The sequence below is a fragment of the Trichoderma evansii genome (assembly GCF_050947405.1).
Source record: "Trichoderma evansii strain SZMC 28006 chromosome Unknown GGI43scaffold_16, whole genome shotgun sequence".
Lineage (NCBI taxonomy): Eukaryota > Fungi > Ascomycota > Sordariomycetes > Hypocreales > Hypocreaceae > Trichoderma > Trichoderma evansii.
The window spans coordinates 115,172-137,651 of NW_028145190.1; the positions used below are offsets into that span (position 1 = coordinate 115,172).

Below are 22,480 nucleotides of genomic sequence, written 5' to 3' on the forward strand. Positions count from 1 at the left end.
AAAGATCACACGTATACTGCCACAATTATTGTACAAACAAAAAGGTAAGGACTCTGAGGTCCCATAGGTCATCTTTCCCGTCAATGTCAAGGATAGCCGGAAATGAGAAGACGAAAAACGACAGAAAGGAGCAATAAATAGAGAGAGAAGAGCAAGGCAACCGTATATAAAAATTGATGATATCGCATTGCAAAAAAGCAGAACCACAGATTCACATCTCTCCCCGGAGAGAGCAAGCGCATGCGCCGTACGCGACAGGCCGTTAATGTGTATCGTATCGTGACAAGTAAAACCTAGACTCGTATTCAAACGAGCCCCAGCTGAGGAAACAAAAAGTATTAAGGAGAGAATAGGAATAGAAGAATAGGTGTGCTAGTAAACAGGATGTAGGCATTTCAGTGGCATGTATTAAATGGTGCCATTATCATATGGCAAACAATAATCATCAGATTATTAGAAGAGGGCCAAACAGCTAAACCGTCTTCAAAGCAGACCATTACTGGTGAACTCCGGATAGGTTTATAATGCATAACTGAAATGGCCAGGCAGGAAAAGATCGTCATACAAACGTAGCGTTATCCAAAACATGAGAGAGTTGGCTTAACCTTGTTTGTTGTCCGGGTGGTTGTCTGTATCAAGTCGCTTTCTCCAATCAGCTAGACTCTCGCTCATTCCGATGGTCGGAGTCTCGTCTTCTGGCTTAGGGGCTGCAGAGTCAAAATCAAAGTTGGTACTCAAGCGATAATTCTTATTCGTCGTTTCCCAGTGGTTTCGAAGAGTCTCCAGCTCGCTTGCGAGGTTGTCTAGTGCAGCACTGTTCCTGTTGCCAATAGTGTTGTCTCCATAAATGCTCTCTCCCTCGGAGCTTTCGTTGCGACTGTGGCCAAGGCCGTTTGGTGGTACCATCCCCTCAACGTGCCGACTACGACGACGGTAGGAATCAACAGAGTGTTCAACCTGATCCAGGAGTAGAGAAACCTTCTGTTCGGCATCAGAAGCACGTTGTTCGAGAAGGACATTCTCCGCTTGCAACTGCTCCAGCTCTTTACGCTGAGTGCTTAGGTTCGCACTAATCTCATCCCGTTGCTGCTTGCTCTCCAGCAATTCAGCCTGGAGGCTTTCGAGGTTCTTCTCCAGCTGAGAAGCGGAACCGCGGAATTCGGCCTCCAATTCAGATATTTTGCCCTGGAAAGTAGCACGCTCCTTCTCCCAAGTAGCTGAGCCGGGTTCATCTGAGCCGGCCTGTAGCCTGTCTTCAAGTTCCACAACCTCTGATTTTAAGCGGCCGTTCTCCGTCTTGTAGCGTGTCAGTTGCTCCTGAAGCTGCTTCAACATCTTCTCTGTTCCCTTAACATAGTGCACCGCCGATTGGTAATCGCTCTCAAGTTGAGACAACTTCTCACGATACGCAGTTTCGGAATCTTGGGCCTGCATGGCGAATGTCTGCTTAGTCTCTTCATGAGCAGCGCTGATACTGGCTAGCTGAGACTCGAGCTCTCGTAGGCGAATTTGCTGTTCGGGAGACGTTGTCCGCGGGCTATTGAGTCCACGAGTTCTGGCAGCGCCGGTAGGGCTAATGCCTCGTTCGACAAGAATATCTTTGAGTGCGTTGTGTTGCACAGTCATGGCATTCGTTTCGAGCTGTTGAGCAGCCAGTTGGTTCTTGACATCTGAGTGAGCGGCCTGGAGGCCCTGGTTTTCTCTCAGAGCTGACTGAAGTTGTCGTCGGATACTGACACCTTCTCGGCTAGATTGCTCCTGGTATTGCTCAAGCCCGGCAATGCGCTCTTCTGCGCCACGCAGCCTATCAGCAGCTGTATCTGCTTCCTGCTGGTACTTCTTAACCAAAGTGTTTGCGGCATTAAGCTGGTTCTGGAGTGCAAGAGCACGATCAGCATCTGGATTATGCGTGTTTGCCTCGTCTTTAGATGTGAGCTTATGAAGTCCAGACAACACAGCCTCTCGGTGAGTTCGTGCTTCAGTAGCATGTTTCTCGGCAAGCTCTTCGGCATCTCGCAGGCGTTGGGTCACGGCAACTAGCTCTGCAGTGCGTGCTTCGTGCTCAGCCTTGAGCTTACTCAGCTTCCCTTCGACCTTCTCTCTCTGAGTTCTCTCTTCTTCGAGTTTTGTCTCAAGATGAGCGGTTGCATCTTGCGACGCTTCAATAGCGGCTCTAAGAGATTCAAACGTCTCTTCGCGGCCATTAGACGAATCCGAAATTTCATTAAGCTTCTTTGAAATCGACTCCTTCTCGACCATCAACAGTTCCAGAGAAGCCACAGCCTCGGCGCTAGCCACGGACTGCTCCCGAGCTTCACGCTGAGAGAAGTGAAGTTCTGCTTTGAGACGCTCGACCTCGCCAGAGGTTTGCTGCTTATAATTCTCCAAATCAACCATGCGCTTTTGGGCAGCTGATGAGGTATCATCAGCAAGCTTACGGGCTCTTTTCTCGGCGTCAAGTTCGGATTTCGCAGATTCTAACTGTGTTTGAAGACTCTTTTGATGGTTGAGAACAGACGCAAGCTTTTTGCTCATCTCTGCCGATCTAGCGCCAGAGTCGTCTCGCTCGCCATCAGGTTGAGGGGTGCCAGATGGGCTGCCACCACTCTGAGCAGCCAGCTTAGCCTTGGCATAGACGGCTTCCTGAATGGCGACGTCTCGCTGCCTTTCTGCTTCCGCAATCTGCTTAGCAGCAACAATGGCTTGTTTGTCTACAGCGTTCTGAACATTCGCTAGTTCTGTCCTCATAGCCAGAAGCGCCTCGATCAACGGTCGATCTTCATCGTCAAAAGTTTCAATGGCTTTTCCGTCAAGCGCGGGCCCCATGGATGCGTTGGCGACATAACCCGCTTTCCTGGCTAGCTCCAGCTCTGACGCATACCACGCATTTCGATTTCGGGCGGAGTCAAGCTCTTTTAGAAGAGCGACTGTCTGTGAGTTTCGGCCGGATGAGCGTCGGTTCAATGAAGTATTGATCGGCTTGGCCAGATGCGTGGGTGATTGTGGTCGGTTCGGTGCCATCCTTTGCATTCCTTCTCCCGTAGCATCAATCGAGCCTGACGAGTTCCCTGGGCGCATTTTGCCTCTGGGAGGTTCGCCCCTCGGAGGTTCACCCCTGGGAGGCTCACCCCTGGGAGGCTCACCCCTAGAAGGCTCATTCCTGGGAAGCTCACCATAGGAGCCTTGTTTAGATCCCAACCTAGTAGCTTGTGTGGGCGTAGTTGGTGTTCGCCGCCCATTTACAGGGTTGCCCGGCGCAGAGACAGGAGCCGATGTATTGACACCTGTGGGTGTGGGTATTTCATCCTCGGGGATTGCCTCGCGAGCTATGGGAGATGGGGCAGACATCGGCTGTGGTGAGCCTGCCGTCATTGCTCGGTCAACAGAGGCGCCTCGAACTCGTCCTATAGCAGATGGATCACCTGGCTTGGCAGGAGTTGGGCCTTGTGGTGGCGGTCCGGAGGGGCTGGAAGTTGAACCAGCTCGCATTTTGTTTCCTGGGCCCGGAGGGCCTCCGGGACCTCCAGGACCTCCGGGAGGTACTCTTGGCGGCGCTCCAACGGGCGGAGGAGAGCTTGGGCCTCCGGGATTTGGCGGACCATTTGGCTCCATGCCATTTGAAGGGACTCTCTGGCCACCAGGGCCACCAGGGCCACCAGGGCCACCAGCTGCGTTCCTGGGATCGGGAGGTCCTCCTCCATTGGACACATCGCGCATTGGTGGTTGCCTGTTGGGATTCGACGCATCGCTGGTGCGCCGCGCTCCTGGTATTCTTTGAGGTCCTCCTGGGGCGTCGTTGGGATACCGAATCTTAGTCGTATCCAGCACATAGAGGATGCCAAGATCATTCGTAGACGGAGAAGCAGTGCTAGGCTCTCCGCCAAGCACTACAATGGATTTCCCAACAGTTGTCATACTATGTCCAGACCGAGGCGAAGGAGAGGGGCCCATGTTTTGGAACGTATACCATCTCCGCTGCGTGATGCGGAATGCGGCAAGGTCGCCCAGGTCTGTGCCTTCTTCAGTTCTTCCACCGAAAATGTACATGACGTCGTCCACTATGGCAGCAGCGTGGCCCTCGCGAGGAGCGGGTATGTAACCGATACAGTCTAGTTGCGCCCACTTGTTGACTGCAGGATCGTAACACCAGACATCGTTGAACCATTGGAACCCATTGGTACCACCAAACCTAACAAGACTGGTTAAACAGAACAGCCACAGAATAAGGCAGGAATATTATACATACAAATACATCTTGTCATTGAATGTCACGATGGAATGATTCGTTCGTGCAGCGGGTACCTTTGGGCTCGCTTCTGCCTTGATGAGAATCTCCCATCGGTTGGTTGGCGACTGTAGCTGGTTGAGGTCAAAGGCAGAGAGGTCATTCATAAAAAAACCTTCGACCTGGCCACCGAAGATGTAAATCTTGGAACCTAGAATATTAAGCGAATGGCCGTAGCGCCCAGACGGACGAGATCCTGCAGGCAAGGCCCGAGACCAATGCCGTGTTGCTACATGGAAGAAAGGGTATTTGTAAGATTTCTCGATACTATCATCACCAGATTTTTCGCATGGCTTTGCCAGGGATAAAATACTCACAAGTATTAAGTAGATAGAGCGTCTCGTCCAAGATATCGTTGTCGTCGATTTTGGTGTCTCCACCATACACGATGAAAGCGTTGCCGACTAACAAACTGGCATGGCCAACACGAGGCCCCGGGCCTTCAGCGGTGGTCGCCAAGGGGTAGCAATTCAAGCTACCACCAGCCTCAATCATCCAAAGGTCGCCCTTGACTGTTGAACTGTTGATCAAGCCACCCATCAAGTAAACGTCTCCTTCCTTCGAAGCAACTGCGTTGACGGCGGCGCCATATCGGGGAAACGGGCTCGGATGCGACGAGGTATAGGTCAATCGCCGCTGCGACCACGGGTAGAGCGAAGCGTTCGAATTGCTCACGGGGGGGTTGTTTCGAAACTTTTTGATTTTGCGTGTTAGATATCGCACACACACGCACATGGATACAGAAAATATAATGTCCAGCTCAATTTAGCTCCAGGTCATCGTTACTCACTGGCAAATCGCTCGACTGAGGCGTATCCACGCTGCCAGCACGGCGTCCATGGCCTGGGCCGACCTGGTCAGGGCTGGAAGTGTTGGTGTCATTGTCGATAGAATGCAAGCTGCCCGTTGGCGTTGCGCGCTGCAATGCTGTGTTCTTGTCGTCTCTGGCCACCACGCGTCCGGGGGCGTTCTGGATGGACCCCTGGGAGCCCGAACTGCCGTCGCGACTCGTTGTCGTGCGGTCCTGGTGCTTTTTAGACTTGAAGAGAAACGCCATGGTGGACTGCGGACCGCTCGCTGGCGGGATATGGGCAGTGGCGTATTCGCAGACTGGCTATAGAACGATGCGGTTGTCGGAGACGTAAACGAGTGTGGGTAGGTGGTGAGTAGTTCCCAATGAAACGAGTGAACGGCAACGAGAGGATTGCGCGCACACGCACACAAAGACGCGGACGGCTCAATAGGCCCAAGGAGTGACTGAAGAAAGAATTGCTAAGAAAGAAGGGGGTCGAAGCTCGAGTGTCGAGATGGCTGGGCAAGCATCTGCGGGAGGTATCCGGGGGAGTGTCGCCGAAATTTCAGTGGCCACCTATTTTGGGGAGGATGCGAATTTGGGGGGGTGTGTGTGGCAGGAGGAAGGGCCTTTGCAATGCCTGCGATGAACCGTGTACTCTGCCCTTCTCGAACCCGCGGAATGGAGATGCAGATACGAAAGCACCGCTGGGCTGAGCTGCGCTGCGAGCTCGCAATTGCTGAGAAAGAAGGGAATAGCTTGTGGCGAGAGAGAACAGACGAGAAAGCCACAGCACCGGCTGTTGGTGATTGAAGTTGGGACGGGGTGGACAGACACGCTCGTTTGTGGTGCTGGGCTGCGTTTCGGCCTCCTGTCACAGTGCCAGGGCCTGCTCGCCGGGCCAATTAGCGGGCAGTGCTGGCCCTTGGGGTGCTCGACTGAACATTTTTAGGGGCTGCAGGCTCACCAATGTGCACTAAGCTGCTGTAGGTCCTGACGTACCGCCGTGCCACAGCATGGCTTTGTGGGGGACTCCTAACAGCAGTGACCTGAGGGGTACCTGCAGCCGCGTCTGAATCGGCGGGCGATCGCCCTGCGGTGCGGCTTGCGCCAGGTTCCTCAGCCGTAGCGCCCTGGGAGTCGGGGATGGCGACGATGTGGAGCTGGCCAGAAATCAAGGGGCTGGAGGGGCTGCGACAGGCATTTGCAGCGTCGAATACGGGAAGGGCCAGCTCTTGACGCAAGGAACAATCTGATGGCAATTCTTTTGCAGCCTGGGCCAATGCTCTGCTCCGTTTCGTCTAGAAGCTCGCCGATTAAGAGCCCACTACTGACCTCATAGTGCTCGTGCCTGCATGTCCCGTGTATCGCTTGAGACGGACCCCGTAATAACGCTTAAAGATTTGTACGATTGTGCTGGTAGGATCAGTCGCACTGCATTGAAGTAATGTACCTGGTTACTGTTAAATGCTTGATTGAACTTTATGCTGGGCATTGCTCTGCAGCTCTATGCTCGCAACTCCAGCGTTGATCGCTCGTTGGCGTCCCGCTCCTGATCATTTCCCTCCCCTTAAGGCTTCGCGATCCTTCAGGCCGGGTACCGGGCAGCTCAGCCCGAGGACCCTTGGCAAGTTGGTTCTTTGCAAATGTACATTCGTGAGCCGCCCACCAGCAGGGGCAATGTCGTCGATCACATTTGGCTAGGGGTATGGGTGCTCCTGTCCCTACCCTGTATGCTCCAGGCAATGGGAGATTTGATGTTTGTTGGGCAACACGTGAGCTGAAAATATGCACGAGAGACAGCCCATGGAAATTCTATCTCTTCTTTACTTTCATTGTAGCTAAGAGGATCGGATTGTGTTGTTGATGACAGAATATACATCATCTACGCTTCGAGCATCAATAGACGAAATGCTCTCCTAGCATTCTACACGCACAGACCGCCGCATCTAGATTCTCATTTCAAGTGCTGAGCCCTGTTATAACGATGCAAAAGAACATCCATGATTGGCGTATATTACTTAGCGCTCTAGCTATTATTAGAAACACCATCGCTTCTATTCAATCTAATTTTCTTTTACTTGGTGCAAAATGGTATTCCCATTGTCGCACCCAGCACGTCTATAAACGGCACCTGGCAACAGGGGCTTCATGATTAGAGCACGTGCCTATCAGCGACAGAAGTGAAAGAGCTCGTTGACTGTTAGGAGATTTTGCCGAACCAACGCACGTATATATCATGAGCAGCTATCTGGCGATTGAATTACCCATTACGAGGTCAATTATATTACTGCACGACTGCATCTTGGCGAGGCTTACAAACAACAAGCGCTATAAGCTTTTTAGCGCCGTTCTTGAATTACTAAAGCATCGACATCACTAGCGCCCACCTAAGATAGTAGCGGTATGCCGTAAACTTGTTTCAATGTTGTTTGTTTCTCGTTCACAAGGTGCTGCGGCCCAGATATTAAGTCTACCATGTAGCATTTGCTATTTTATAGTAGTGTGCGATATTAATTTACTTGATTCCCGGCTATAAGCGTCCAGTCGGCCAGCATTATATATAAGCTATTGACTCACACCTCATATGACCTTCCCAAGCGCATGCTCGGGTTTCTGCCTGGCGGTAGGATGCGGCACGGTTGGATGGCTTCAACCAGTAAACACTGGAGCCACTCCAGCCACTGGACTTGGCCGGGCAGCACCCAACTTTAGGTAAGGCAAGTAGTGATAATCTCATGGTCGTAATAATTACCCAAAGGCGCTGTGTGGGCTGTACTACCGCGGGCGTGCCTTGCATTGGTCAGTTTCCAGCTGCTCTAAGCTTTGCGTCGGCCGTAGCACTGGGCAGTAATACGCGTGGGCTGGCAGCTATCAGATAAAAAGCCATTCGCCGTAGACCGAAACTCTGTGCCCAAGGCTGGCAGCGAATTCTCAATTCAGTCCTCATATCGACCTTTCTGCCCAGTCCATCGCCCATAGCATCGCTTCCACGCAGATGAAGACATCATTCCAGTCCTCGCACCCTGCACTGCACTGATTAGCATGGGTGTTTCATCATGGTGATTTAGATAATCGTGCTTTGCTCCACTTTAGACCGCGACCGTCACGACCGCCATGTCTCTGCCTCAACCGCACCAAACTTTGCCTCTCCGGCTGCACCACCCACAGCAACGGCCTGCGAGTTTCACCGACGAAACAAACGCCCACGTCGACCACCACGAGACGCTTCTGACCCCGTTGCCCGCGCGACTAGGAGAGTTACGAGCCGCGGCTCATGGACTTCCAGCTGAGATGACGCAGCGATCTGGTGCAAATGGCTCACACGCATCTGCCGCCTCCGCCACCAACGGCGGTGAAACGTCCCGATTCAAGGTCCAGTCGACTAGCAGCTCCGACCGCGAATCTCAGACAAACGAGACAAACGACAGGCGGCCCTTGAGCGCCCCGGGCCGCAAGAATGGTATCACCGCGAGCGACGATAATAACCTGGACCTCGAGCGACCGAGTCGGCCGGTAAAGCCTGCATTTCATCGCTCAAAGAGTGAATATGCGCCGCGACAACTCGAAGAGTCGGACCACGAAGAGGACGAGATCCGAGACTGGGGAGCTAGACACGGGTTTGAAGACCATTACCAGTCAGAACACATCATTTCTCAGCTTGCAAATGTATGTTTATGAGCTTCTGCTAATTTGCACCGGGGCACGATTTCTCGAATGTCTTGCTGACTTCAAACACTAGAATTGGTACATGTATTTTACAGATAAACGACATGAAACTACCGCCAAACCCAAGGCGGTGCAGTACGAACTCCAAGACTGGCGCCAGAGAGACAGGCTCAAGACAGTATCCGCAGCTCTCGCAGTATGTTTGAATATTGGTGTAGAACCTCCCGACCAGCTCAAAACCAATCCGGGCGCAAAGCTGGAAGCCTGGACAGACCCAACTATCCCGCCTATACAAAAAGCACTTGAGAACATTGGCAAAGCTCTCCAAGCGCAGTATGAGACTCTTGCGATTAGGGCTCGTTATAAACAGTATCTGGATCCATCAGTCGAAGAAACCAAGAAATTCTGCATTTCTCTTCGTCGGAACGCCAAGGAAGAGCGCGTGTTGCTGCACTACAACGGTCATGGTGTACCAAAGCCGACAGCGTCAGGCGAGATTTGGGTGTTCAATAAGACCTATACTCAGTACATCCCGGTTTCACTGTACGACCTACAGCAATGGCTTCAGGCGCCAACCATTTTCGTGTGGGACTGCTCAGAGGCGGGCAATATCTTAAACAACTACCACCGATTCGTCGACAAGCATGAAGAGGAGGAGGAAGAAACTGCGCTGCGAGATCCTCATCACGTCAAGACCAATTTTAGACCATATATCCACTTGGCTGCGTGTGCAGTCAAGGAAAATCTTCCCACAAACCCGCTGCTCCCGGCAGATCTTTTTACGTCATGCCTGACCACCCCGATCGAAATGGCACTTTGGTTCTTCGTTCTGCAGAACCCCCTCAAGACAAATCTTACCCCCGAGCGTGCCAAGAAGCTTCCCGGCCGTCTTCAGGAGAGGCGGACGCCTCTTGGCGAGCTCAACTGGATTTTCACCGCCATCACCGATAGCATTGCATGGACTACGCTGCCTCGAGATCTGTTCAGGAAATTCTTCCGCCAAGATCTTATGGTGGCTGCTCTATTCCGCAATTTCCTCCTTGCGCAAAGAATTATGACGGTGTATGGATGTCATCCTCAGTCTTACCCTGCTCTGCCGGATACTCATCAACACCCCCTGTGGGAAACATGGGATTTGGCTGTAGATATGGCTTTAGCGCAGTTGCCTTTATTAGAGAGGAAAGAGAATGAAGGTATCGACTACGAGTATCAAAATTCAACCTTCTTTACCGAGCAGTTGACTGCTTTCGACGTCTACCTCACCAGAGGCGACGCCGTGGCCCAAAAGCCCCCCGATCAATTGCCTGTCGTCCTTCAAGTGCTGTTGAGCCAGCAGCACAGAGTAAGGGCTTTGATATTGCTAGGAAGATTCCTTGACTTGGGGCCATGGTCGGTACAGCTGGCTCTAAGCATAGGAATTTTCCCATATGTTTTGAAACTGCTGCAGTCCGCCGCAACAGAGCTTAAGCCCGTCATGGTTTTCATCTGGGCCAGACTGATTGCTGTGGACATCTCGTGCCAGCAAGATTTAATTAAGGATAGCGGCTATAGTTATTTTGCTCAAATATTGAAGCCAACTGAGGCTTTACCTGTTGTGAACGGAGATGAGCACAAGGCCATGTGTGCGTTCATTTTGGCCATGTTGTGCAAGGGCTATAGAAATGGCCAGATGGTTTGCAATCAAACCGAGATCATGAGCTATTGCCTATCCCATCTATCAAATGATAGCAACCCCCTCCTGCGCCAGTGGGCTTGTCTATGCATCAGCCAGCTGTGGCAGGATTTACCTGAGGCTAAATGGCGTGGCATTCGAGAGAATGCATATGCTAAGCTGGCATTCCTCACCAAAGATCCATGCTGCGAAGTACGGGCGGCTATGATTCATGCCCTTACTACTTTCCTCGGAATCCCCGACCTTACTGAAGAGGTTGCGCGGATCGAGGAGTCGATCGCTTGGACAATTCTCGACATGGGTAATGATGGTAGCCCGATAGTGCGCAAGGAATTTCTGGTTTTCTTGTCGCACTTCATCGTTCGCTTTGAGAGCAAATTTTTGGTTGCCGCCTATGAACAGCTCCTCGAAGAGAAGGAGTATTTGGTGTTCCCTCCACAGAATGACGGCCAGGATCATAAAATGGGCTTACACTATGCCAGACCAGATCACCGGCAGAGAGACGGGACCATCAAACCAACTGCCCATGGCCTTTCTCACAACACGGTCTACATGGCGTTCTGGAAGCATGCCTTGATTCTGAGTGTTGATCCTCATCCAGAGGTACAGAAGGAAGCTACAACAGTCATTGATTACGTACACAACGCCTTAATCAACTCTACACTCGGCGAGGCAGCCCAAGGCTTGATGACTGAGATCCGGAGACGGGCAAATAGGGCAGCGCGCAGCAGAAGCTCAGTCAGTTTGGGCCCGAGGAGCAATGGTGCCCTCAGCCCACAGCCGCTGCAATCTCCTGGCCTGCTTCGACGTACGGCTAGCCTTCTCTTCCAGTCCTTCATCAACAGCGAGGACAAGTCGAGGCCCACCACTCCCAATAGCCCAATTCCGCCAAAGTCACCTTCATCCAAGATATCGCCTGATCAGGTATCCGCACCCCCTGAACAGAATGACCACCCCGGGTCTTCGGCGATATACCACAGCGCGCGAGAGCCAGTTTCTGGCGCATTTGAAGAGCGCGATTTGACCAAGGAGCCAACCCTACCGCTCACAAGCAAGTTCCTTGAGTGGTCAATTGAGTATTTCCGCGAGCCCCAGATGAAAAACACCGAGGCAGATGAGCCCGGAAGTACGGACTATAATGAGAGGCTGTGGCGGAGAGCCAGAAATGAGAGTATAATGAGAGAAACCCAGCCGCTGAAGCAACTTGCAGGGGCTCATAAATGGAATAACCAGCTGGGCATTATAAATAACGGCGCACAGCCTGCCAAGATGACATTCCACCAATTTGAGGACCACCTGGCTGTAGCAGACGATGCTAACACCGTCTACGTTTGGGACTGGAAGAAGCAAGGACGCCTGAATAGATTCTCCAATGGTAACCCCGAGGGTTCCAAGATTAGCGATATGAAATTCATCAACGAGGATGACCAGGCCATATTGATGACTGGATCGTCAGACGGTGTAATTCGAGTATATCGCAACTATGATTCAGAACAAGACATTGAGCTAGCGACATCTTGGCGGGCGCTTACACACATGGTGCCCAGCAATGTCAATTCTGGCATGGTTTTTGACTGGCAGCAGGCAACGGGACGAGTTCTCGTTGCTGGCGACGTGCGAGTTATCCGAGTATGGTTTGCTGGGCATGAGACTTGCACAATGGATATTCCAGCCCGATCTGGCTCATGTGTTACGTCTCTCACATCGGATCAAATGACGGGCAACATCTTTGTTGCTGGATTTGGCGACGGCGCGGTCCGAGTCTTTGATACAAGGCTGAGGCCGCAAGAATCCATGGTGCGTAAATGGAAGGACGAGACAGACCGCCAGTGGATCAAGAGCGTGCACATGCAGCGTGGAGGAAAGCGAGAGCTAGTAAGTGCCAGTCGGAACGGCAAAATCAAGATATGGGATATTCGCATGGACAAGGCCCTGCATTCCTTCCAGACAACGCAAGACACTCTTCGGACGGCAAGCGTGCACGAGCATTTGCCAGTATTTTCTGTGTAAGTTGTTATATCCGCTCCCTCGTGTGATTTTCGGAACTAATGTACATTGGCTGACGTTGTATTTTCTGTCTGTAGTGGCACCTCTTCACACGCCGTCAAGGTGTTTAATCTGAATGGCAACGAACTTTCTCGCCTAGAGCCATATTCGAGCTTCTTGCAGCAAACCCGAGGAACTCCTATTTCCGCTACAGCGTTCCACCCTCATCACCCAATTCTTGGATGCGCAGCTCGAGGGGATTACCACATTAATCTGTTTACTTGTGAGAAGACTGAGCCGATGCAGCTTACTTAATGAGCCTATGGCACGGTACTAGAATTTTATATTCTCTTCCTCTCTTCTCTTTTTGGAAGGACATCTATTCAACTGGAAGACATTAACCTCCACTGACTGGATTATAACCAACTACCTAGTATCCTTCCTATTGTTTTCTGTTCTTTTTCTCTTTGATGATATGAAGCGCTCGGCAGCGAATGGTAGAGACTCTGTTGCTAGGTTTCCTCATGCTTTGAATAGATGCATTGATAACTGTACAAGCGCGGGGGTTTTATGCCTCAACTATGTCCTCGTGAAAGGTTTGGTGGAATTGGCCTTGGGAATGACCTCGACTGGATTCTGGCGTTTTGGGAGAGGAGGTAATAGTATACTTATCTATTTAATGCTGATGGAAATTTGACACCCTTTTTTTATTATCACCTTCTTGGAAGGGTTTACATGCAGTGGACGAGGTTTTAATTGTATTGAGTAGAGTAGTACAGCTTTGAGCGAATAGTATGGCGATACTATCATATTTGTGCTCAGAAATTTGTGCATGATGGTGATATTAAAGCTCCTGTGAAGCTTGGCATATGCTAAACTGCAGCTCCTTGGAGGTGCGCTTCGACCTCGGCACTCTTGTAAGCGCGCGAAGCTAATTAGCCCTGTTTTGATCCTTTCTAATCTCCAACACCAAATAACTTTGTTCTTTATCTCTCTTCTTTTTTTCAAGGTCGTATTTTTTGCGTATTATTGGAGGGTGGATATCATGCATGAACGGGCCTGGTTGCTTTATCTGAGAGTAGGTAATCTCCGAGGCTTTTTGACCCGGTTGGTTGGTTCCACGACGTAAGCGAGGTTCAAAAAAATATTTTTATCTCTGCTTCCCATCTCTTTTACATGTGGTTTGTGCCGAAAGTGATATCAAGATTGGATTAAGACACATATTCATAGCTGATGGCTAAATCTGAAGCACATTATGTAATTAACTACACGTACCTACTAGTAAGGGCTCTGGGGATAGTTGAGCTGTCCGAATCTGGCAGTGGTGAGAGCAAAAGTCATGTGCTTATTGCCTCTTCCGGATAGCATTACTCTTCTCGCTTCATGCTCTCAGCCCACTTGGCAGGAGGTAACGTGGTCTTCAAGTTGCGGCTCCGATCGAGGCTTGGGTCGGCGTTGATGGATATGGTGGCTTGCTCTTCGGGATCATATGATATTCAAGTCGCATCTTCTCGCTGGCCGAGCTGTGAACAGGGCATGTGAGTATATTGCTACCCTGACTGATGAAAAAATGGGCACATGGCGGCGCTCCCGAGGCATTTAGCAGGCAGATGCAGACTGTGATACAGGATTTGCATGTTTGGGCATGCCGTGCGGTTTCTTGCACAAGGCTGTGCCGTGCTGTGAGGGCCACTTTACGGGCTCGGGTTGGGCTATTTGAGGCCGAGCAAGTGCGGCGCGGTCTACGGCTGAACCCCATATCCGCATCTCGGCTCTGCGGGAGCTCGACTAGACTAATAACTAGTAATAACGTTGTGCTCCGTATAAGAAAGGCGATGCTAGTTGGGATGGAGAGCTTGCTTATTGGTTACCTGCGATTGCATGTATGTGAAGTAGCATCACTATCGTGCCGTCTCGTTGTATTAGTACCTATGGCATGCATATTGAGGTAGACGATGGATAGCTTCGGGCTTCGGAGCTAAGTGCACTGTCCAGGCGGTTGGAAGTAGCTCTTGTACGAGTACTAATCAGCGTAATTGCTCCATCAGCCGGTGCGAGATCGACGTGGTGCTACTAATGCTAGCGCGAGTCCATGGAAGCTCCCATGTCATCGATGCGTTCGTGCCCTGCTTGGAGTCGCATCCCCAAGGTTTTCAGGCTTTGCTGTCCAGTCAGCGCTGGGCCAGCGGCAGTCAGAGCAAACTGGGGAAACTATTACGTGGGATGAGAAAAAAGGACAATACTACTGTTTTGTACCCGAAACGCCATCTTTTGATGATTACCTATCCAGGTGCTCGCTGCATAAACCTTCATGTTGGCGGTACATTGGCCTCGCTACCAATCTGGAAGCCATAGCGTCTGGGCAGCTGTGGACACCTTTGCAGTGCTAAGCTAATCCTACTTCCGTCCGGTGGAGACCTTGCTACGGCGCTCTATGGACCCAACAAAATCCCCCAGAACGCCACCAGACAGGCCCGGCAGCAATCAGTGATTGGGCTTGCGTGCAGGGGGCCCTGGAGCAATCAGAGAAGCGTACCCCGTAGCGCAGCTTCAAGTTGCAGCCTTAGCTGATTGGATTCGAGAGGTGCTGCATCATGTATTATTGCAGTGTAGCAGTGCTAGGTCGCTGCGCTAATACACGAGCTTCGTACCGGTACGCTGTGCCCTCTTAATTACAGGCACGCGTGCTGCAGCCACAGCTGCTAGCCTGGTGGTCCAGTGCGCGACGCTGAAAGTACAGGTACGGGTGCCCCTCAGAACCTGCTGCTGCGAGTTGCGCGGAGTACCGGCTACGTAACTTCAATTAGCCTTGCCTCTGCTTCCGAGCTCTGCCTCTTCGCCTTTTTCTCTCCCTTTGTCAGTGTCTGCCTGCATTGCCACGCAGCTCAACGCCCTACTTGTCCCAACCTGATCCATCTCGACTCTCTTTTGTTCAAACCATCCTTCTTTGTCGTCTTCACCGGGTTTTCTTTTGTTTCTGGTAGCTCTGAATTCATCCGCCCTGAGGCTTATATACGATACAAGAGCCGGCTTCTCCATTCTCCACCCCTCCCCTGCAAGTTGCCCGGCGCGAGAAGAGCTACCCAACGTCTCTTTCCACGTCTGCCGCTTCTTTTTCTTCCTCTCCTTCTCTTCAATCCATCTCCTCGTCTCTCCATCTTCAACCAGAACCCTTACCACAACCAACCATCACGATGGCGACGGACTGGACTTCGGTGGGCCTTATGCCCATGCACCAAATACGCAAGCCGCCCTTCACCATCGAGGCTCCCGGTTACGAAAAGGTGCCTGGCGAGACCATTCCGCGTCGCCACCCAGCAGCCAAAGATGGCCTGCTCACCAAACCCGCCGATGACGTACACACTGTCTGGGATATCGTTCGCCGCAGTGCCCGCGAGTATCCCAACCACCTCGCCGTGGGCCACCGAAGGCTCATTGAGCTGCACAAGGAGATCAAGAAGGTTCCCAAGAACGTCGATGGCCAGGTCATTGAGGTGGACAAGGAGTGGCAGTTCTTTGAGCTATCCAAGTTTGACTTCTTGACCTTCAAGGAGTACGAGACGCTCGTCCTGCAGCTCGGTTCCGGCCTGCGCAAGCTGGGCTTCAGCGGCCACCACAAGCTGCACCTGTTTGGCACCACCAGGTAAGCACAACCATTCATCCACCGTGGTGTCTCAGGGGCGTATAATAGAATACACGTGAGAATGCTTAATTTCGCGAAAACCAGCTAACAATGAAACCTTCTCTCTCTCCATAGTGTAAACTGGATCTCTGTGTCCCACGCCTGTGCTTCGCAAGGCATTTCCATCGTCACTGCCTATGACACGCTCGGCGAGAGCGGAGTCGAGCACTCTCTCGTCCAGACCGATGCTGAGGTCATGTATGTCGACCCTCACCTGCTCAAGACGGCCACCAATCCTATCAGGAAGTCAAAAGTCAGGACTGTCATCGTCAATGAGGACAGCATCTTCACCTTGGGCGGCGAGATCGAGGCTTACAAGAAGGAGAATCCGGATATCCGCGTCATCACCTGGGAGGATCTCCGAAAGCTCGGCGAGGAGAACATGGTTGACCCTCAGCCCGGCAACCCCTCAGACGTTTTCTGCGTTATGTATACCTCTGGTTCCACCGGTCTTCCCAAGGGTGCTTGCATCACCCACGAGGCTCTTGTTGCGGGAGGTGTGTATCTTCTTATATCGCTAAATTCATGCAGCTGAAAAATACTGACTTTGACTGATAGTTACGGGCCTCCTCGCCTCTGTTGGCGAGACCATCAGTGACAAAGAGGTTGTTCTTGCGTATCTGCCACTTGCCCACATCTTCGAAATGGCTCTCGAGAACCTCGTCATGTTTATTGGTGGCTGCTTAGGATACGGAAATCCTAGAACTCTTTCCGATACTTCCATGAAGAATTGCGCTGGCGATATGCGGGAACTCCGACCAACCGTTCTTGTTGGAGTTCCCCAAGTATGGGAGACTGTTAAGAAGGGAGTTTTGGCCAAGCTGGACACTTCCAGCCCAATCCTCAAATCCCTATTTTGGGGAGCCTTCAACTACAAGGGATTCATGACCCGGAACAAGCTTCCTTTGGCTGGCCTCTTCGATGGCCTTGTTTTCGGCAAAGTCAAGCAGCTGACCGGAGGACGCCTTCGATTTACCATGAATGGTGCCAGCGGCATCTCAGACAGTACGAAGCAGTTCCTGTCCCTGGTTATTGGTCCCATGCTGACTGGGTATGGTTTGACCGAGACGTGTGCCAACGGTGCACTTGGAAACCCTCTGGAGTACTCTGCCAACTCCATTGGCCCTGTCTCTGGTGCCATTGACGTGAAGCTGGTTGCCATTCCCGAGCTAGGATATTCTACCGAAGCCAAGGTTCCTCAGGGTGAGATCTGGATGAGAGGTCTCCCCATCATGAAAGAGTACTATAACAACCCAGAGGAGACAGCCAAGGCCCTTACCCCAGATGGCTGGTTCAAGACTGGAGATATTGGTGAATTCGATGCCGATGGCCACCTGCGTGTCATTGATCGACTCAAGAACCTGGTCAAGATGCAGGGTGGCGAGTACATTGCCCTGGAGAAGCTGGAGTCCGTTTACCGAGGCTCCCAGATTGTGGCCAACGTCATGGTACACGCGGACCCTAACCACAACCGCCCTATCGCTGTCATCATGGCCAACGAGAAGGTTCTTGCTGCAAAGGCTGCAGAGCTTGGTGTTGACGAGCACAGCATGCACCACGACCCCAAGGTTCAGGCGGCAGTTCTCAAGGATCTGCAGGTTACCGCCAAGCGATCTGGCCTATCTGGCCTGGAGACAATAGGCGGTGTAGTTGTTACTGACGCGGATTGGACCCCGGATAGCGTAAGTTTCTATGTCCCCTTGATAAAGATTTCCGTATTAACTCCTTTTTTTTAGGGCCTGGTCACCGCCACGCAGAAACTCAACAGGAAAGTCATTCGAGAGGCATTCAAGAAGCAGATCGAAGAGTGCTTGAAGCACTCCCCTTAAATTCATCAACAGACGACACAACACTTCTGTCATTTTTTTCTTTACTTTTTTTCCTATATATTTTCATATATAAGTGCTGAAGATGGTGAGAGATGTTATAAGAGGCGGGATGATGAAATGCGCTGTTAGTGATGAACGGGGAATGGGGAAAGGAGAGAGGATGACGATGACGATGATACCGCTGTTGTGATTCACGTGATTCAATTTGTCTTATTGTACTGCTATCGGGGCGTGGGTTTAATTAATGATATTTATACCACTTTTCCATTTTAACCATGCTTGATTCTTAATTATTTGCTTGTAACGGACTCTTTGTTTCTATTAAAGTTGTTTAATTGTTCATAGATGAGAGATCAAGATAGCGAATCTCACACGTACGCTGGAAGTTACTTAAGAGGGAAAATGTTTATCGAACAAATACATCCGCTATAATGGTGTTCTAGCAGACCCCCCTTTTCAAACAATGTTTCTGAATTTATGCAGTACAAATAATAATAATAATGGGATATCATAGAAAAGAAATAAATAAGCAAGTAAAATAAAGCACAGAATTTGAATTTTGGCAGCACGACATACGACATACAAACACAGATACATACACACGCACATACACACTCATGTAGATAAACATGCTCCAAATGCCAACTCCATTGCCATGCTTTTTTCGCCCCTCCTAAACCCTAAATATACTAGAATAACGAAAATAAAGATATATATAACACGCAGGCTTGAAAGACAAGTACGAGTGCAGAAAAACATGGCTGTTGAAAAACGCTCAAGTGGATATTTGTAAGGAGAACACACAAGCAAGAGCTAAAAAAGAAAATGAGCAAAAAGTACATCAAAAGAACAAAGGCTATTACAACAAGGGGGGATATAAAAGCCACGTCTTTCCTTCTTTCTTTCTATTGCTTCTTTCCCTGTTCATCATTCGTAGAGGATTGGGTATTTAGAGAGAGTGAGAGAAAACAGCAGTTATGATCATTTGAGGGCCTCGTTTTTTCAATTATGCCCTCATATCCTTTGCACTCAAGCTAATCCTTTCTCCTGAAAAAGGCCAGATAAGGGACAGTGTCTCGCCCCGACTTGAACACCCTCTCTTTAAAATCCGAGGCATCGCCCGTGCCGATGCGGACCTTGGTGACGTGGCTGTCCTCGCAGCGGAACCATGCGTACTGGTCATGGGTGCTAGAGTCTCGCACGTAGGCATAGTAGTGTCCATTGTCCGTCTTACTGCCACTGTGGACAATCACGGCGTAGCATTGGTACTTGAACGGCCCCGAGAAGGCTCTATCACTCGTGCTTTCGTTTGTTCGCATGAAGTAGGGGGTGAGATCGATCTCGTTAAAGTCCCATGTGACTTTTCTTGTTGATTTCTTGATATCTCCAACGGATTTGTCGAAATCAAATCTGCGGAAGCTCAAACATAGCAAAGGGGGCATGCGGGCAAAGCACGTAGTTTGCATGGCTTTCGTGTTTTTCTTGCAGGTATCGCATGCGAAATTGTCTAGGGTATTGACAACATTGTGTTCTCGGAATGAGTCCTCGAGAGTAATATCTTGATTCTTACCAACAGGCGCGAAAACCAAGTCAAACGTCGAAAATGTGTGCGTTTGCTTATGACATCGTTGGCAGTCGACCGTTGATAATTCAAGACCACGCCAATAACGATCCACAATAGATCGATTTAGCTCTTGGTAGTTTCTCCAATACTCAGTGGCAGCCTGTAAACGCGCCTGAGAAATTGTCTTTGGCTGCGCAATGTTGCCCTTGAGATTTCGGCGAGAATTGGTCTCATCATGCAGGTAGTCTAATAAAAATGACATGAATTCCTGAGCATCTTGCTGCCCGGTTCCACCAAACTTGGAAATTGTTTGACTGTTTTGGCAAAGATGAAGGGAATAGTCCTATAGGGAGAAAGTCTTGTCAGTATTATAATAAACACCTAGCGAGAAGGGGTATAAATGTATAAATCGACGTACCATCAATGTCTGAGCTTTCATGGTTTGGAACTTTCCCGTTGTCATCCAGTGGAACAGATTTGATATGATCTTGATCATCAGCTGAGGCTGCTCAATCTTCTCGTCATCTTTCCTTGGTGCACTGTATTTATCAATCCATTCTGAGTCACTCAGCTCCCTTCCAAAATTAGGCGATGCCAGTAGTGATTGAAGAGTACTATTAGCGTAACACCAGTTGTGAGGGTTGTTTAGGCCAGTGTAAAAGATTTTCTCAGAAGGTGGTGGTGTGGGAGCCACTTGAATCGGCTCATGATACATGTCGTGTTCTTCAACAGTTTGAGACAAGCTGCTATAGCTTAATCGTGGTAATGCTGGGGCTGGCCTTGTAGGAGGAGAAGGTAAATCGGTATATAAATCTACCTGGTGAGACGAGCCGTAGCCCGGAGTCCTTTGTTCGGCGATAGCAGGCGAAGTCATTGATTCCTGAAGGGACAAAGAAGGGAATCTCCTCAAAAAGGACTCTGTTGAACGGTGGAATGCTTGTTCTGTCGCCGTCTCAGTCTCCTTTTCTTCAATCTCGACAGCCTGCTGCCAGACTTTAACAATATCAGGTCGAAGTGGCTTTCCCAGATACTGCGAGGGCCGTCGTTGGAACGGGCTTTGCCGCATCAACGGAATTTTCTTTGGTTTAGGCGGAGCGGTCGACTGCAGAGAAGCAGCGCCCATGAGGTCGACCCATGCGTCCAATCCGCCCTTGAGCAGCTTTGGAGGATTTCGCAGCTCGTGGCCATAACTAAGGTGTACTAGAGCGCGGTGCAAGGATGATAAGGGCGTATCTTCGTCGTTCCAATGAGGAGAAGGAATCTTTACCGAGTCCTGGTCATAAAACACCACCAAGTCATAGCTCGCCCGCCGTTCAAACTGAACCTGCTCCAGGCTTGGAGATAGAACCAGGCTTTCAGCTATATCGTCGGCAGAGATATTTGGCCGCGTAAGGATGTTTGGATCGACGCAAATCGTAGAAGAGGACATAATGTGGCCCTCGTCAAAGTCTTCACGAGCACGGACGTCTATAATTAGAACCGAGCCCTTTGCCTTCATAGCCTCAAATAATTCTTCGGGCGTAATCCTGTCCCCTTCCGGAAGTTTGAAAGCGCTCTCTGGTGGCTGCGGTGTGTCATTATTTCCATTTCTTGATGGCTGAGATGTAAAATAGTCGGTGCCTTGCTGTGGCAGAGGGGTGCTTGTCGCACTGTTAACGGATACAATTGATCCTGTGCGGCTGTAATGGCCCCGTGGCGTGCTAGGTGGCATACGAGCGGATTCTCCTGAGATGCTACCCCGTGCAGGGCTGTATATCGCATCAGGCATCTTGGGCAGCGCGGGTATGGCGCTATCAAGTGATATTTTGGGCCGTGACGGTGGCATCTCTCGGGGTCCAGCAGGCTTGCTGGGCGGCGGAACAATTTGGTGCGTCTTGATGCGAGGGTCTTGTCCTGGCGAGGGCTGAGGGCCTCGCAGATTAGCAAAGCGCGCGGCCAGATCCGACATAGCTTGGGTCGAGGACGTAGCTGAGGCCGCAGAGGCGGCACGCGTATGTCCAGGTTTGATAGCATGACCAGCTAAAGACTGCGGTTTTGGGTGCACCGTAGGCTTGATCTTTCCGAGAGAGCCGTTCACTCGGGGTTGTGGTGGATCATCGGCTGGCGCTCGCGTTGTCGGGCTCACATCTCTAATTGGGAATGCCTGTGCTAGCGAAACGTTTGCGCCGACATTCTTCTGGCCAGAAGGAGCAACGGTCGGCTGAACACCAGTCCTCTCGTTGTCTGCAATGATGTCTCGCTTGATTTTGTCATATATATCACTTTGCTGAGATATTCTTTTCAAGAGTTGCGAATGCCTTCGGTTCCAGTCCGTACGACGACTCTTTAGTTCTACATAGTCGCTGTGAGATGGAATGACCTGTACAGCGAGGACAGATGCCTTGACATAGTCTTTAAAAGCAAGGGCGGGCTTTCCAAAGTCACGGCTCATTTCAGACTTTGCCAACGTCGTCTCGGCCATCTCTAGCAGATGCCTCATCGGCTGGTTCCGATTGATGTCCTGAGGAAAGGCCACCATATCCTCGATATGAGGCAGCGGCGCAGTGGCGCCCGAAGGAGGTGTATAGCCGCCATTCATGCCATCGTAGCCCGAAGGCGGCATGCTGTGCCTGGCATTAACGGCCATATGATACCTCGCACTATCAATAGGATCTGCGGTTGTCATCGATGTCGTTACTTATTGGAACTCGAAGTGGGTGCTAGGCGGCGCCCAGCGGGTCGGTCGTATGGTGCTTCAGCGGTGATGTCGCCGGCTGCGTGGTAATTAAAGCTTCAATGAGGCGCGCGGATCGGATTTGGTAAGAGGAGAACAGCGTGATTCGGAGGCCTTGTCATCTCAGAGAGACAAGCGATGAGCGGCGATTGTATGATTCCTATGACAGCAGGCTTCGGGGGCCCTGGTGAGGGGCTGCTGAGGCAGCACAAAGCATTCTCGTATGACAGGCAGTTTCAAGGTCAAGGGCTCGCGGGAACTTTTCGTAAGAAGGCGAAGTTGTTATG

At 50.9% G+C, this 22,480-nt stretch overlaps 4 protein-coding genes across 4 annotated transcripts; 2 read left to right on the forward strand and 2 right to left on the reverse strand.

The window, feature by feature from the left end:
• Positions 1 to 1,248: 1,248 nt before the first annotated feature.
• Positions 1,249 to 5,528, reverse strand: GGI43DRAFT_102375 (Kelch repeat-containing protein). The gene is made up of 5 exons (XM_083198810.1): positions 5,076 to 5,528; positions 4,603 to 4,978; positions 4,247 to 4,514; positions 2,864 to 4,189; positions 1,249 to 1,482 (listed from the first exon to the last, which is right to left on the reverse strand). The coding sequence occupies exons 1-5, from the start codon at positions 5,340 to 5,342 to the stop codon at positions 1,479 to 1,481; spliced, it is 2,241 nt and encodes a 746-aa protein (XP_083058490.1). The 5' UTR covers positions 5,343 to 5,528; the 3' UTR covers positions 1,249 to 1,478.
• A 2,509-nt stretch (positions 5,529 to 8,037) lies between these two features.
• On the forward strand, positions 8,038 to 12,655 carry GGI43DRAFT_102392 (ubiquitin-binding TORC1 subunit KOG1). Its single transcript, XM_083198811.1, has 2 exons — positions 8,038 to 8,747; positions 8,821 to 12,655. The coding sequence occupies exons 1-2, from the start codon at positions 8,196 to 8,198 to the stop codon at positions 12,427 to 12,429; spliced, it is 4,161 nt and encodes a 1,386-aa protein (XP_083058491.1). The 5' UTR covers positions 8,038 to 8,195; the 3' UTR covers positions 12,430 to 12,655.
• A 2,542-nt stretch (positions 12,656 to 15,197) lies between these two features.
• GGI43DRAFT_102437 (uncharacterized protein) lies at positions 15,198 to 18,109 on the forward strand. Its single transcript, XM_083198813.1, has 4 exons — positions 15,198 to 16,048; positions 16,163 to 16,584; positions 16,646 to 17,769; positions 17,824 to 18,109. Exons 1-4 carry the CDS (start codon positions 15,600 to 15,602, stop codon positions 17,914 to 17,916), a joined length of 2,088 nt encoding a protein of 695 aa, XP_083058492.1. The 5' UTR covers positions 15,198 to 15,599; the 3' UTR covers positions 17,917 to 18,109.
• An 814-nt stretch (positions 18,110 to 18,923) lies between these two features.
• On the reverse strand, positions 18,924 to 22,238 carry GGI43DRAFT_102428 (uncharacterized protein). Its single transcript, XM_083198812.1, has 2 exons — positions 19,899 to 22,238; positions 18,924 to 19,823 (listed from the first exon to the last, which is right to left on the reverse strand). The coding sequence occupies exons 1-2, from the start codon at positions 22,143 to 22,145 to the stop codon at positions 18,951 to 18,953; spliced, it is 3,120 nt and encodes a 1,039-aa protein (XP_083058493.1). The 5' UTR covers positions 22,146 to 22,238; the 3' UTR covers positions 18,924 to 18,950.
• Between the last annotated feature and the right edge of the window lie 242 nt (positions 22,239 to 22,480).